A 14,601-nucleotide genomic window follows, 5' to 3' on the forward strand; every position below is an offset into this window, starting at 1 on the left:
GTGGTGGATGAGAAAAAGGAACTGAAATTTTTTTCTTCTCTTTCCTCCTCTCTCTACTACTCTGGAACTTCTGTGGAGAAAGAAAACGAGAGTGAGAAAGATACCCCCAAAGTAGTCCTTATGCACATGCTTTTAGGGAGAAGATAGAGTTGAAGCTGCTGCGTAAGAACCAGACCTCAAGCGATAAATAGCCTCTTAGAATTGGTTACCTGTCCTTTGGTCTGGAGGCGGCCCAAGTGCTAAGGAGGGGGCCTGGTAGCTTGAGAGGCAGTGTGGCACAGAAGTGGAGGGCAGGTGCTATGTTTTGTTTTTGACAGGGTTTTAGACCTTTTTATTTGTAACAAAAGTTCTTGCCTGATAAAATAACAACAGAGTAACTGCTTTAGAGAATGGCTTATTCTTTAGATACAAGGCTGAGCTACTGAGGGTATGAAAGGAATTTAAGGACGAAACAGTTTTTGGACAAAAAAGTTCTGGGAGAAGAGTATTTCCTGAGAAACTATTATTAAATATATATTATATATATACATATACATACATAATATATATATATTTATATATATATAAAACTTTCCTCTTTGAGCTAGAATCATGTTTGCAGTGGGAAGCTTCTCTGATTGCAGAATGGATATTCTTTAATTTAATGTCCATTCTTTAGATTTCCATGAAGACAATTTACAAGGACCTGAATGGCCTCAATTTAGCTGCTTCAGCTTGCGGAGCTATTGTTTGCTCCTTCTCTTCCTGCGCCTGGTGTGACAGTGGCTACTGAACGCCATGAAGGTTGTTCCAGAGAAGAATGCTGTCCGGATACTCTGGGGGCGAGAACGGGGCACTCGGGCCTTTGGAGCTCAGCGGCTTCTGCAGGAGCTGGTGGAAGATAAAACCCGGTGGATGAAATGGGAGGGCAAGGTAGGAAAAATGGATATTTTTGACATAAGATTTGTAGGGGTGACAGTAAAATGGGGTTTTAGAATGGGCTAATGATGTAGAGCTGGGATATCATTTATTTTGTATGAGAGAATTGATGTATCTGACTTACAGAGTTTTAAAAATAAATTTGGAAGAATTCATGGGCTAGAAATATCTTTTTAGAGCTAGACATTTTTCTTAAAAGTAATTTGGTTTTCTCTCTTTCAACTTGTGGCTTTGATCACTGTCTCCAGTCTTTCAGCTTATACTGAATACTAATCTGTGGTTCATGTGCTTTTGAGGTATAGTGGGCCATAGTTTATAATGTGTTTTAATTTCTTTTTTTCAGAGAGTAGAACTGCCTGATAGTCCACGTTCTACCTTCTTACTGGCTTTCAGCCCAGACAGGTACCCAGTACTTATCTATAACTTAACCTAAGACTTGTGATAGCATTGTTTTATGTATTTTGGTCTAGTTTGGTCTTCCAAGTCACATCCCTAAGGGCCCTTTGAAGCATCGCTTGAACAGAGCTTTGCCAGTGTATCAGAAGGGGAAAGAGGGTAGATGAGCAGAGCTACCCATTGAAATATTAGGAGTAAGCAAAGGAAACAACAGACATTGAGAGGATCAAAACCTGGAAAGTTTCTCAGTTACAATCCTTTGCCTGTATGATATAGGCCACTGATGGAGTGATAATTTTCCCAAATGGAAAAAAATATTCTCTGAAGGGGATATGCGGAGAAGCCAAAACTTTTAAAGATCAGAATATTTTGGTTGTTTGTAATGCCTAAGGTATAGTTTTTTCACACTAGGGTGGAGAATACTCGAAAGCCGATTATCCAAAACTGATAAAGTATGTTACCCTCCTATATGCTTCACATTCACGTTCTACTCTTTGATTCTCTAGGACTCTGTTGGCCTCCACCCACGTGAACCATAATATCTATATTACGGAGGTGAAGACTGGCAAGTGTGTTCATTCTCTGATTGGACACCGCCGCACTCCGTGGTGTGTCACTTTTCATCCCACCATCTCAGGCCTTATTGCTTCTGGCTGCCTGGATGGGGAGGTTAGGATTTGGGATTTGCATGTAAGTATTTCCATTTCTTTGATATTCTAAATGCAGAGCTTGTTTACTATTGAGTTTTTTTTTTTCTTCCTTAAATAGTTTTACCATTGAGTTCTTAATTGGAGGAGAGACTAGCTAGGTTCTTAAGACTACATGTGAGGTTCTTAGGACTACATTGCCCACTTGAATAATGGGAATAACATTCCTCCATTGTAAGATGAACACCCACTAACTATTTTTCCATCTACCCATTGTGACATAGTGTGGAACGTTCTAAAAGGTGTTCAGGATAGATGTCTTTTGTTTTAGAGCAAGGATTGTGTTATATTCTGATCATGATCATCAGAGTAATATGCTTCTTGTCCTGGTGACTTGCTAGTGGCTTTTTGTGCACCATGTCATGCAGTAAGCCTGCATTTTCACAAGCCTCAGAAACAGGAATTGTGTGGATGCTCATTGCTTTGGAGTATACGTGACTTGGAGAACTGAGCTGACAGTAATAATTTTCTGATAAATTGGTGACACTGCCAGATCACTGATTTTCTACATTTTACAGAGGACATATTTAAATAGGCTCTACAAGGGGTGCCTGGGTCGCTCAGTCGGTTGAGCATCCAGCTTCAGCTCAGGTCATGATCTCATGGTTTGTGGGTTCGAGCCCTGTGTCAGGCTCTGTGCTGACAGCTCAGAGCCTGGAGCCTGTCTTTGGATTCTGTGTCTCCCTCTGTCTCTGACCCTCCCCTGCTCATGCTGTCTCTCTCAGAAATAAATAAAACATTAAAAAATTTTTTTAAAAAGTAAAGTAGGCTCTAAAAGTGGTCATTTTACCTTAAAGCGTCTTTTGTTTTGTTTTGTTTTTGAAATTGTCATCTCAATTTCCTGCCAGTTTGTAACCTGAGAATATTTGGGATTGCTTCATTTATAGGGCGGCAGTGAAAGCTGGTTCACGGATAGCAACAATGCCATTGCTTCTCTGGCTTTCCACCCTACGGCTCAGCTCTTGCTGATTGCCACTGCCAACGAGATCCACTTCTGGGACTGGAGTCGACGGGAGCCCTTTGCAGTGGTGAAGACAGCTAGCGAGATGGAACGGGTCCGGTGAGTGTTCTGCCCACTGGTGATGTCTGGCAGAAGACTAACATGGCAGAGAGCATTTACACTTGCTGTCACCTCAGGAGGCAGTTTGTTATGCCTGTTCAGAGCAGAGAGTTATCTGTACAGCTCCTCCTACTTTTTTTTTTAATGTTTTATTTATTTCTAAGAGAGAGAGAGAGAGAGAACGTGAGCAGGGGAGGGTCAGAGAGAGAGGGAGTCACAGACTCTGAAACAAGCTCCAGGCTCTGAGCTGGCAGTCAGCACAGAGCCCGACGCGGGGCTCGAACCCACGAACCGCGAGATCATGACCTAAGCGAAAGTCGGACGCTTAACTAACTAAGCCACCCAGGCGCCCCATCCTTCTACTTTTTAAGTAGCTGACTAATCAGCAGTTCATTTAGCTGTTCCTTATTGGCCTCTTCTTCTGGCCTCTGTAGACCAAGGTTGTTAAAATAAATGTCTTTTTTTTTTTAAACATTTTTATTTATTATTGAGAGAGAGAGAGAGATGGAGCATGAGCATGGGAGGGGCAGAGAGAGGGGGAGACACAGAATCCAAAGCAGGCTCCAGGCTCTGAGCTGTTAGCATAGGACCCGATGCGGGGCTCGAACTCACAAACTGCGAGATCATAACCTGAGCTGAAGTCAGACGCTTAACAGACAGAGCCACCCAGGTGCCCCAGAATGAATGTCTTTTAGGTTCAAAACTGTCTGGATTTGGGATAGAGCCCCCCCTCTTATTTGGGGACACCTGAAAGTTGTTCAGGTAGAGGGTAGCTTAGTAGGTAGTTGCTAACCCCAGTTGTCTGTGTTTATCAAACTGGAAAATGGAAATATAAGTATATATCAAACCTGCTGTTGCTATTTATCCCTCAAGATCAAACACACATTCCCCAAATTAAATACAGATGATGCATTGGTTTTCTTTGGTCCTCTTGGTATTGTAGCCGGATGTAAGAAATTTTTCTAGTCTTAGATATGCCACTTGATGTTGAGACAGTTTGCTGTCACCAGAACCTCTGCTCCTTGCCAGTGTAGCTGCTGTGTGAGGGAAGAAGTAACCTTGTGGCAGGGTTTGGGAGTGTGCCATGCTTTACTGTTACCATAGGCTCGTAGATGTGAGCAAGTGTGTGCTTAATGTGGCTGGCTGCTCCTTGGGATGGGAGCCTTGGTGCTTTTCAGGATTATTTTTGTGATTATTTGTGATATTTGTGATATTTGTGATTATTTGTGATTATTTCCCTATTCTGGCACGTGTGAGGAGGTAACAAGAAGTATTGAGCCTTATTATTTTAATCTGTTTGAAAGTTTTGAAAGCTCCCAGCATGAAGTGGATACCTGGGTGATACCATAATTAATCAGTAATGATTGCTATACATTTGAACACGGGCTTCCTCTTCTCAATTAACATCAACGCATGTCTGTCTTTTTCTTCTGTGTTTCCAGTCTGGTGAGATTTGATCCTCTTGGACACTACTTACTCACAGCAATTGTTAACCCCTCTAATCAGCAGGTAAGTTAGCAGTTCCAACTCCATCTCAGCTGTGGGTGGTTTTCTAAACTAGTGCTCCAGTTCTGATTATACTGGATTTGTCATTTGTAATGCCCGAGTGTTTCCATTCTCGGCAAAATTCAAAACTAGTTTCCAACTGTGTACTCAGAGTTATAGCCATAATCTTGACAGGGGAGTCTGTTCTGAAACTCCCAGGTGATGGCCTCATTAGAAGTAGCCAGGCTGTGTTGGATAGCTTGTCATTCATGTGCCTCAGGCCGGTTGACATTTTCTTCCCTTCATTGCCTCCATGTCATAGAGCTGCGTTTTGTAAAAGAATGGACTTGCCAGCTGTACTCATTCAGAAATGTTGCTAATTGGAAGTGAATAATTTGATACCATATGATGATTCTGAATCTGAAGCCAGTTAGTCCTCAATGCTTCCGGGGTAGCGTTGTTGTCTATCCATGAAGGTTGTTTTTCTTGGATGGTTATCAACAGTTAATTTTTCTTGATTTACCTGGAGGTTCTACCTAACTGCCGTGCTCTACCCCTGCCCCGCCTTGCTCCGCGTTGCAGGGTGATGACGAACCAGAGATCCCCATAGATGGAACAGAGTTATCCCACTACCGTCAGCGTGCCCTGCTGCAATCACAGCCAGTTCGCCGGACGCCTCTCCTCCACAATTTCCTGCACATGCTGTCCTCCCGCTCCTCTGGCATCCAGGTGGGAGAGCAAAGCACAGTGCAAGATTCTGCTACCCCCTCACCCCCACCGCCTCCCCCTCAGCCCTCCACGGAGCGCCCCAGGACTTCCGCTTACATCAGGCTCCGACAGCGGGTCAGTTACCCCACAGCTGAGTGCTGCCAGCACCTTGGGATCCTGTGCCTTTGCAGCCGCTGCTCTGGCACTCGAGTTCCTTCCCTCTTGCCACACCAGGACAGTGTCCCCCCTGCTTCTGCCAGGGCTACTACCCCTTCCTTTTCTTTTGTACAGACCGAGCCCTTCCATCCCCCGGAGCAGGCCTCGTCAACGCAGCAGGACCAGGGCCTCCTGAACCGGCCGTCTGCCTTCAGTACAGTCCAGAGCAGCACTGCCGGCAACACGCTCCGCAACCTCAGTCTGGGTCCCACCCGTCGCTCTTTGGGAGGCCCTTTGTCCAGCCACCCTTCTAGGTATCACCGAGAAATAGCTCCTGGGCTGACAGGGTCCGAGTGGACCCGGACAGTGCTCAGTCTGAACTCCCGCTCTGAGGCAGAATCCATGCCTCCACCCAGGACCAGTGCCTCTTCGGTGAGTTTGCTGTCTGTGCTGAGACAGCAGGAAGGTGGCTCTCAAGCGTCTGTGTACACTTCAGCCACAGAAGGGAGGGGTTTTCCAGCTTCAGGGTTGGCGGCTGAGTCAGATGGAGGAAATGGCTCCAGCCAAAACAACTCAGGCTGCATTCGCCATGAGCTTCAGTGTGACCTGAGACGCTTCTTTCTGGAGTATGACCGGCTTCAGGAGCTGGACCACAGCCTGAGTGGAGAAGCCCCCCAGACACAGCAGGCCCAGGAAATGCTCAATAACAACATTGAGTCTGAGAGGCCAGGCCCCTCCCATCAGCCCACCCCACACAGCAGCGAGAACAACTCCAACTTGTCCCGTGGCCACCTGAACCGCTGCCGCGCTTGCCACAATCTCCTGACCTTCAACAACGACACCCTGCGCTGGGAAAGAACCACGTCCAACTACTCCTCTAGTGAGGCCAGCTCTTCCTGGCAGGTCCCTAGCACCTTCGAGGGCATGCCGTCGAGTGGCAGCCAGTTGCCACCCCTTGAGCGGACTGAAGGCCAAACGCCCAGCTCCAGCAGGCTGGAGTTGAGCAGCTCTGCTAGTCCGCAGGAGGAGAGGACTGTGGGGGTGGCCTTCAACCAGGAGACGGGCCACTGGGAAAGAATTTACACCCAGTCCAGCAGATCTGGAACTGTAACACAGGAGGCCTTACATCAAGATATGCCTGAGGAGAGCTCTGAGGAAGATTCACTCAGGAGGTAAGCAGGTGCTTTCTTGTCTTCTCCTATATCCCTTACTTTTCTCCTTATGTCTCTTCCTTCAATCCTGTAGATGTTGTGGCTAAATCTGGAGTGTCTGGGACCCACACATCTGGTTCTGGTCTCCCTGACGTCCGTTGCATCTTCTTGGAAAACTTGCTCTGGTGGCAGAGATAGGCTGCGGCCTAGCAGTATAAGTCACTCGGCTCTGCTCGCCTCGTTTCTGGCTAAGCTCGTGAGGCCGTTAGCCTTAAAGGAGAGTGCAGATCAGGTTAGAGAGGCAAGTGGAGGTAGAGCCATTGACTTCCTCTGCCCTGCTTTCTGACCTTGGAGGATTGTATGTGTAGCAGTAGTTATTGTGAATAAAGATGGTCCACAGTGCTTAGAAATAAGAGTAAAAGAGAACTCTGCTTGGTACAGATTAGTGTGTCTTTTTTTCAGTTGTGTCTCTGGACAACTGTGTTCACCTGTTAAACCCTATCTTTTGGAACACTGCAATTTGACAAAGAGAAAAGAAAATAATAACATATATATGTGTGTTGAGGAAAGTTTATTTTAGCGATACATATTTTTTGGATAGCAAGTTAGTTGCTTAATTAAGATTCTTTGAGGAGATCTTCCAGATGGACATTCACCTCAAGGTGGGGAAGAAAAATAATTCATGGAAGGAAGGCCTCTCCGTACTCAGATCAGCATCCCAGGCAACTCTTCCATGGAAGAAACAGAGTGGGTGTAGTTGCCCGCCCACCACATGTTCCATGTTCCATGTATGGCTATGTGAGCATCTATCTTGATTTATTAGGGACTTCTTTCTGTAATTCTGTAAAGGTCACATCTAGCGTAATCACCAACTCCCAGAATATGCCTGTTGGATCCAAACAGCATATTGCTCTGCATTACATCCTCTGTTGAAGCAACTGAAATTTCTGACATAAGCTTCTAACAAGGGTGGGAATATGGATTGTGCACATAATGTACTTGTTATTTTGGGAGAATGCTTTAGAGAGTTACCCAGTTAATAAGTATTTGTTGAATGGTTACAGTTTTTCCAGCACTGTGCTAGGCACTGGAGGGAATACAAAAGACGTATATAATACCTGACCTTTAAACGCTGGGGCTGTTAATCATAGAGGCAAAACTTATTTACATGCAATTATATAAAAAATGTAGATGACCCAAATGCTTCATTGAGTGTACTGAGATTAAATGCAGTCTCATTTCAGAGAAAGGGAAGTACCGTCAAAATCAAGTCTTGAAAGATGACTAGGATTTGGTAAGGGAAAGACCTTTTTATTTTAGGGGACCAGCACATTTTCAGGCAGGAAAGAGCATGTTGAATGCAAGATAGTAGGTGGTTACGAGGGGCAGTTGTTAAGGGGAAGATAGGGACACTTGGTTGGATATGAAAGCTAGACTAATAGAGGTTGTTACTATGCTTAAATAATTGAGACCAGTTCTGAATTAACATCTAAATTCCCAGCTTTGGAATATTTTGCCTTGCTCAGAGGAGCCTCTTTATCAAGAGAGGTGGCAAGGGAGCAAGTGCAGTGCCTGACGTAGATAGAGTAGGCATGCAAAAAGTTTATGAAGGGTAGCTGTAAAAGGACTGTCTTCAGTTACTGCTCTGGAAGTAACTAAGTTACCTCCAGTGCCTGTTTCCACAGTACCCGTGGGCCTCTGGTCATCCCTTGTCCATTCCATTGTAGCAGTGCCTTTGCATATGTTGTTCTGAGAAATACCTGAGTGGTTTAAAATAAACTCTACTGTTTGATAATAATTAGAGATACCAATTACTGGGGGTCTACTATGTGTTAGGTACTGTGTCTTTGCATTAATTCTGATTTCCACCATAACTGTGCAAGGCAGATATTAAATTTCTCATCTTAACAGCTGAGTTAAGTGAGGATCAGAGAAGTCAAGTTTCTGGTTAAAGATCCATAAATAGTTTGCTGTGTGGGGATTTGAATTCTGGTGTGTGTGGCCAAAGATTTTTCTGAGCTCTCTTCCATGGTATGTTCTTTACTTACGGGGATACCTCCATTTTAGGTGAATCATTTTTCTTTTCTTTTTTTTTTAACTTCTGATTATGATAATCTTCAAACATATAAAAATGAAAAGTATAATAAATTTCATATACATATCACCTGACTTTAAAAATGGTCAACATTTGGCCAGCTTTCATTCATCTATTATCTCCTCTTCACTCCCCAAACTCATATATCATATAAGTTCATTTGAAGATAATATGTTTCTCTGGAAAAATGCCATCCAGTAAAACTTTCTACAGCGAGGGAGGTGTTCTGTATTTGTGCTGTCCAGCATGGTAGGCACTAGTCACATGTGGCTGTTAAGTATTTGGAAGGTGGCTAGTGTGGGCTGAGGAACTACGTTTAAATTTTTAAATTTTAATTAAATGTAAATAGTCACGTGATTGAAATGTTACAAACTTATTAATAGACCATTTAAAACCCAGTGGTTTAAATTTAAAAGTTCAAACGTTTAAATTGTATGTTGTAAATGAAATCCCTTGTCATCTTGCTGTGAACAATTGTGTGTGTGTATTTTTTTCCTTTTAAAATATACAAATAATGCATGGTTTCATTGTAAAATACAGTAGTTATGTTATTTATGGAGTAGCTTAAGATGAGCTAGGATGAAATGCACTGTGAAGGCTGACAGCCTGCTCAAAAGTGAGGTACATTGTAAAATATTCCAAGTACACACCCTTTACAGAAGGGCTACCACTTCCTCAGGATTTGAATGGCTGCCTTGTAGTGTAAATTACTAATACATACAGGTGCTAATTAGCCTCTGCCAGCTTCAAAAGGGACCTGATGTTCTCTAGCTGACGAGCCGTCCTTGCTTGGATTTCCCCAGCAGGTGTCACTGTTGGGCTGTTGCTGCTGCTAGACTGGCTGGCTGGCAAGAAAAGGTGTCCTTGTGTGCCGCGACTATTTGAAGGGACAGGGTTTATTCATTTGACTTTGTAGTGGGAGATAGACTAAAGAGACATATTTTGATCCTCGGCGCTGCTCATTTAATTAACAGTGTTTGCAAACAGCGAAAATATTAAAGCACAAGAGTATATTTCAGTGTAGCTCTGTGTTGCTGAGCTGTGTTAACCAGTTCACAGTTTGTCTCTTTTTGGCCTGCGGGCAGTAGAGGGCAAGCTGTCTGTGTAGTCTTCACTCCAGCCTACAACTTATCACTTGAGTAGTAGGTCCGTTCTTCACCACCAGAAACTTTTTGGGTCTTATAGCCCAGGCTCTAGCAGATCAGGATATTGTGGCTCCCTGCAGCCTACAGCAGGAGTCCCTGTGGCTTTGAAAGGCAGGTATTAGGAAAAAGAGAAAAGTGCTTAAATGGCATCTTAAAGCTGGAGAAAACCTAGAGTTTATTTAGTCCAGCTTTTTTTTTTTTTTTTTAAATGAGAAACTTAGATGTAGAGAGGGGAAATTACTTTTTAAGAGGTGCTTATCACAAAGGTAGATTCAAACCCCGAGGTCCTAAAGAGGGCACTCTTTCCTCCTCTTCACTTGAAATAGGTGCTTTCACGTCAGATTTCTTCATCAGAACCTCTGTTGCTCATGTAGATCATTGCCGGAGGTGGGGGGGGAGGCTCTTCAGTCAACTCTTTTTGTAAGAAATTGGAGGTCTGATAGATCATTTGTAATTATTGCCTCCAGGTAGAAATGTAATCGACACAATGTTTCTCAGGACACATGAGAAAGTGTTTTAGTTGTCATGGAACTGCATTGATTAGTTTGCATATTTTTAAAAAAATGTCTATTTATTTATTTTGAGAGAGAGAACAGGAGTACACACACGTGAGCGCTCATGCACGTGTGCCGGAGAAGGACAGAGAGAGAGAGACAGAGAGAGAGAATACCCCAAACAGGCTCTGTACTGCCAGCCCAGAACCCATCCAGGAACCCAACCTCACAAACCTGGAGATCATGACCCGAGCCAAAATCAAGAGTTGGACATTTAACTGACTGAGCCACCCAGGTGCCCTTGCTTAGTTTTTTTGAAGTCATCACANTCAGGTCTTGATCTTAGGGTCATTAGTTCAAGCCCAGTGTTGGGCTCTGTGCTGAGTGTGAAGCCTACTTTTAAAAAGAAATAATAATCCCAACGAATGGGAGATCAAAATCTGAGCTAAATCTGCCTCAACTGAATTATTTCTGCATTCTTTATCCTGATAGGTGACAAGACTTTTCGTCTGAAGTATTTAATAAGATTGAGTGTGTTCTGAGAACTGATGTCTTTTGATCTGCACTTTTCCCTTATGAAAGAAGATTGGGGAAACTTGGCCCAGAACATTGAAGGTTAGAGTTGGAAGCCCTCATTTGATTTCTCAGGGGTTTTTTTTTTAGACTTTTGTGAAGGAATTGCTTTGGAATTTGGTGAGGCTTTATGGGCCACCTAACTTGTTTGATGCCAGCTCTAGTCACATGGGGATTTTCCAGGGAGCTCTCAGCAAAAACATCATTGATGGAAGAAAATAAATGGATATAACTGCAGGGCTAATCCTGGGTCCACAAGAGGGAGAAGGTGGCCTAGAAATTAGGAAAACATGGGGCGCCTGGGTGGCTTAGTCGGTTAAGCGACCGACTTTCGCTTAGGTCATGATCTCGCGGTTTGTGGGTTCGAGCCCCGCGTCGGGCTCTGTGCTGACTGCCAGCTCAGAGCCTGGAGCCTGTTTCAGAGTCTGCGTCTCCCTCTCTCTCTGACCCTCCCCTGCTCACGCTGTCTCTCTCTCTCTCCTAGAAATAAATAAAAATATATATAAAAAAAAGAAATTAGGAAAACACGAGTCTTTAAACTTCATCATAATATAGAGAGGGGTCCATCTTTAGTAGCTTTTCTGAGCCACTGACCTCACTGGGACTAGTGAGTGTATATATAGAATTACTTTCAGTTTCTTTGAATGGGAGTATACTCGGTTTATTGTTCAAAACTCATACCTCTGTCACCTTTTCCTTTGGAGAAAACTTCCCTGAATGCTTTTGTTGCTTCTGCTAGATATAGATACTTCCTTGTAATATTGCACCCATGACAGAAAATTGTTTCCTTTTCTGTCAGTGAGCTCCCTGAAGTCAGTGATTATGTCTTATCTTCCTACAGTCCCTAGAAAACTACCTGGCACATAGTAGGTTCTCAGTAAATGGTAGTTGAATTCAACAAATGGAATTGAAATTATATCCCCTATGATTCAGTATGAAGTATAAATTTTTTGGCTTTCTTAGTTAAAAAAAGAAAAGACACATTATTATATTACATCTTGGCTTAATAGTTTCTTGTTCAATAAACAAAGTGGCATACCTAGAGTTGTACATGGAAGACACCTTCTAAAACTTGAGCTCAGATGACCCAGAACTTGTTCCTCTGATGTTTCACTGTTGTGCCATGTTTCCTTCTTTTTTTCCTTCTTTTTTTTTTTTAATGCTTAGTTTTGAGGTAGGAGGGAGAGAGAGAGAGAGAAAGCGAGCAGAGGAGTAGCAGAGAGAAAGGGAGACAGAGGATCTAAAACAGACTCTGTGCTGACAGCAGATAGCCCAGTGTGGGGTTCAAACTTGTAAATTGCAAGATCATGACCTGAGCTGAAGTCGGACGCTTAACCTACTGAGCCACCCAGGCGCTCCTGTGATGCCATGTTTTCTAACTTGTGTATTGCTTGTCCTGAAGCCGTTAATAAGTCTTATTGCACTTGGTCAGCTGTCCTTCATATTGGCTCCCACTGATGGCTCAGGGCCTGCACATTCCTCGAGGGTACCAGCATCATAGAGCTTTCTCTTTTTTTAAGTTTTTATTTTAATTACCTGGTGCTCATTACAAGTGTACTCCTTTTTTTTTTTTTTTAACTTTTTTAAATGTTTTATTTATTTCTGAGAGAGAGAGACAGCGTGAACAGGGGAGGGTCAGAGAGAGAGGGAGACACAGAATCTGAAACAGGCTCCAGGCTCTGAACTAGCTGTCAGCACAGAGCCTGACGCGGGGCTTGAACTCACGAACCATGAGATCATGACCTGAGCCGAAGTCGGATACTTAACTGACTGAGCCATCCAGGTGCCCCACAAGTGTACTCCTTACTCCCCATTACCTGTTTCACCCATCTTCAGCCTCCCCTTGCCACCCAGTTTAAAGTCTGTTTCTTGATGTGTCTCTATTATTTTCCCCCTTTGCTCATTTGTTTTGTTTCTTAAATTTCACATAGGAGTGAAATCATATGGTATTAGTCTTTGACTTATTTCACTTAGCATTATACCCTCTAGCTCCATCCATATTGTTGAAATTGGCAAGATTTTATTCTTTCTTACGGCTGAATAATATTCTAGTGTATAAATACCACATCATCTTTGCCCATTCATCCAACATAGGGGTGCATCTGTCCATTCCAATTAGTATTTTTGTATTCTTTGGGTATATAATCAGAACTGTGATTGCTGGATTGTAGGGTTAGTTCTATTTTTAATTTTTTGAGGAACCTCCATACTATTTGCCAGAGTGGCTATAGCAGTGTTGCAGAAACAAGTGCTCCTTATTCTCTGTATCCTCACCAAACACCTATTGTTTTTTTCTGTTACTGATTTTAGCCATTCTGACAGGTGTTAGGTGATATCTCATGGTAGTGTTGATTTGCACTCCCCTGATGATGAGCATATTTTCATGTGCCTGTTAGCCATCTGTATGTCTTCTTTTTTTTTTAAGTATTTATTTTGAGAGAGCGAGAGGGGTGTCAGCAGGTAGGAGGGGGCAGAGAGAGAGAAGGAGAATCCCAAGCTTGCTCCAGGCTATCAGCAAGGAGCCCTACGTGGGGGTCTTTTCCAGGAACTGTGAGATCATGACCTGAGCTGAAACCAAAAGGAAGATGCTCAGCTGAAGCTGACTGAGCCATCCAGGCACCCCCATCTGTGTCTTCTTTGGAGAAAGATCTGTTTGTTTCTTGTGTCCATTTTTAAATCAGGTTATTTGTTTTGTGGGTGTTGAGTTTTAATAAGTTTTTTATAGATTTTGGATGCTAACCTTTATCTGATGTGTTGTTTGCAAATATCTTCTCTCATTTTGTATGTTGCCTTTTAGTTTTGTAGATTGCTTCCTTCCCTCTGCAGAAGCTTTTTATTTTGATGTAATCTGATAGTTTATTTTTGCTTTTGTTTCCTTTGCCTCAGGGAACCTATCTAGAAAAAAGTTGTTCTGGCCATGTCAGAGAAATTACTGCCTGTGTTCTTTTTTATAATTTTCATGTTTTCAGGTCTCACATTTAGGTCTTTAATCCATTTTTTTTTTTATATAGTTTTATTTTTGAGACAGAGAGAGACAGAGCATGAGCGGGGGGAGGGGCAGAGAGAGAGGGAGACACAGAATCCGAAGCAGGCTCCAGGCTCTGAGCTGTCAGCACAGAGCCTGATGCTGGGCTCGAACCCATGAACCATGAGATCTGACCTGAGCTGAAGTCAGACGCTTAAGAAACTCAGCCACCCAGGCGCCCCTAATCCATTTTGAATTTATTTTTGTGTATTAAGATTTGTGTAGTAAGATTATATTTGTGTGTTAAGAAAGTGACCCAGTTTCATTCTTTTTTGCATGTAGCTTTCCAGTTTTCCCAGCACCATTTGTTGAAGAAACTGTCTTTTTCTCATTGGATATTCTTCCCTGCTTTGTCGAATATTAATTGATCATATAATTGTGGGTTTGTTTCTGGATTTTCTATTCTGTTCTGTTGATATATGTGTCTGCTTTTGTGCCAGTACCACACTGTTTTGATTACCACATCTTCGTAATATAACTTGCAGTCTCGGACCGTGATGCCTCCAGCTTTGCTTTTTCAAGATTGTTTTAGGGGCATCTGGATGGCTCAGTTGGTTGAGCGTCTGACTTCGGCTCAGGTCATGATCTCACAGTTCATGGGTTCAAGCCCCACGTCGGGCTCTGTGTTGACAGCTAGCTCAGAGCCTGGAGCCTGCTTCAGATTCTGTTACTCCCTCTCTCTTTGACT

The 14,601-nt window shown here is 43.2% G+C and overlaps 1 protein-coding gene across 8 annotated transcripts in view; it reads left to right on the forward strand.

Moving 5' to 3' along the window:
* The window catches only part of AMBRA1 (autophagy and beclin 1 regulator 1), a 177,498-nt gene that overhangs the window by 32,275 nt on the left and 130,622 nt on the right, over positions 1–14,601 (forward strand). For 4 of the 8 annotated variants that reach the window (XR_013335874.1, XM_077767403.1, XM_077767404.1 and 1 more), the window contains exons 2-7: positions 659–912; positions 1,262–1,320; positions 1,821–2,004; positions 2,909–3,081; positions 4,524–4,590; positions 5,149–6,602. Coding sequence is in view for 7 of the 8 variants with exons in the window: in XM_077767403.1 (XP_077623529.1) it covers positions 778–912; positions 1,262–1,320; positions 1,821–2,004; positions 2,909–3,081; positions 4,524–4,590; positions 5,149–6,602 (2,072 nt within the window). In the remaining variant the exon portion in view is untranslated. The remainder of the gene's footprint in view (positions 1–658; positions 913–1,261; positions 1,321–1,820; positions 2,005–2,908; positions 3,082–4,523; positions 4,591–5,148; positions 6,603–14,601) is intronic. The other 4 variants (XM_077767408.1, XM_077767409.1, XM_077767410.1 and 1 more) reach the window with 2 other exon arrangements.

The sequence above is a fragment of the Crocuta crocuta genome, unplaced genomic scaffold (genome assembly GCF_008692635.1).
Source record: "Crocuta crocuta isolate KB4526 unplaced genomic scaffold, BGI_CrCroc_1.0 scaffold330, whole genome shotgun sequence".
NCBI classification, from domain to species: Eukaryota; Metazoa; Chordata; class Mammalia; order Carnivora; family Hyaenidae; genus Crocuta; species Crocuta crocuta.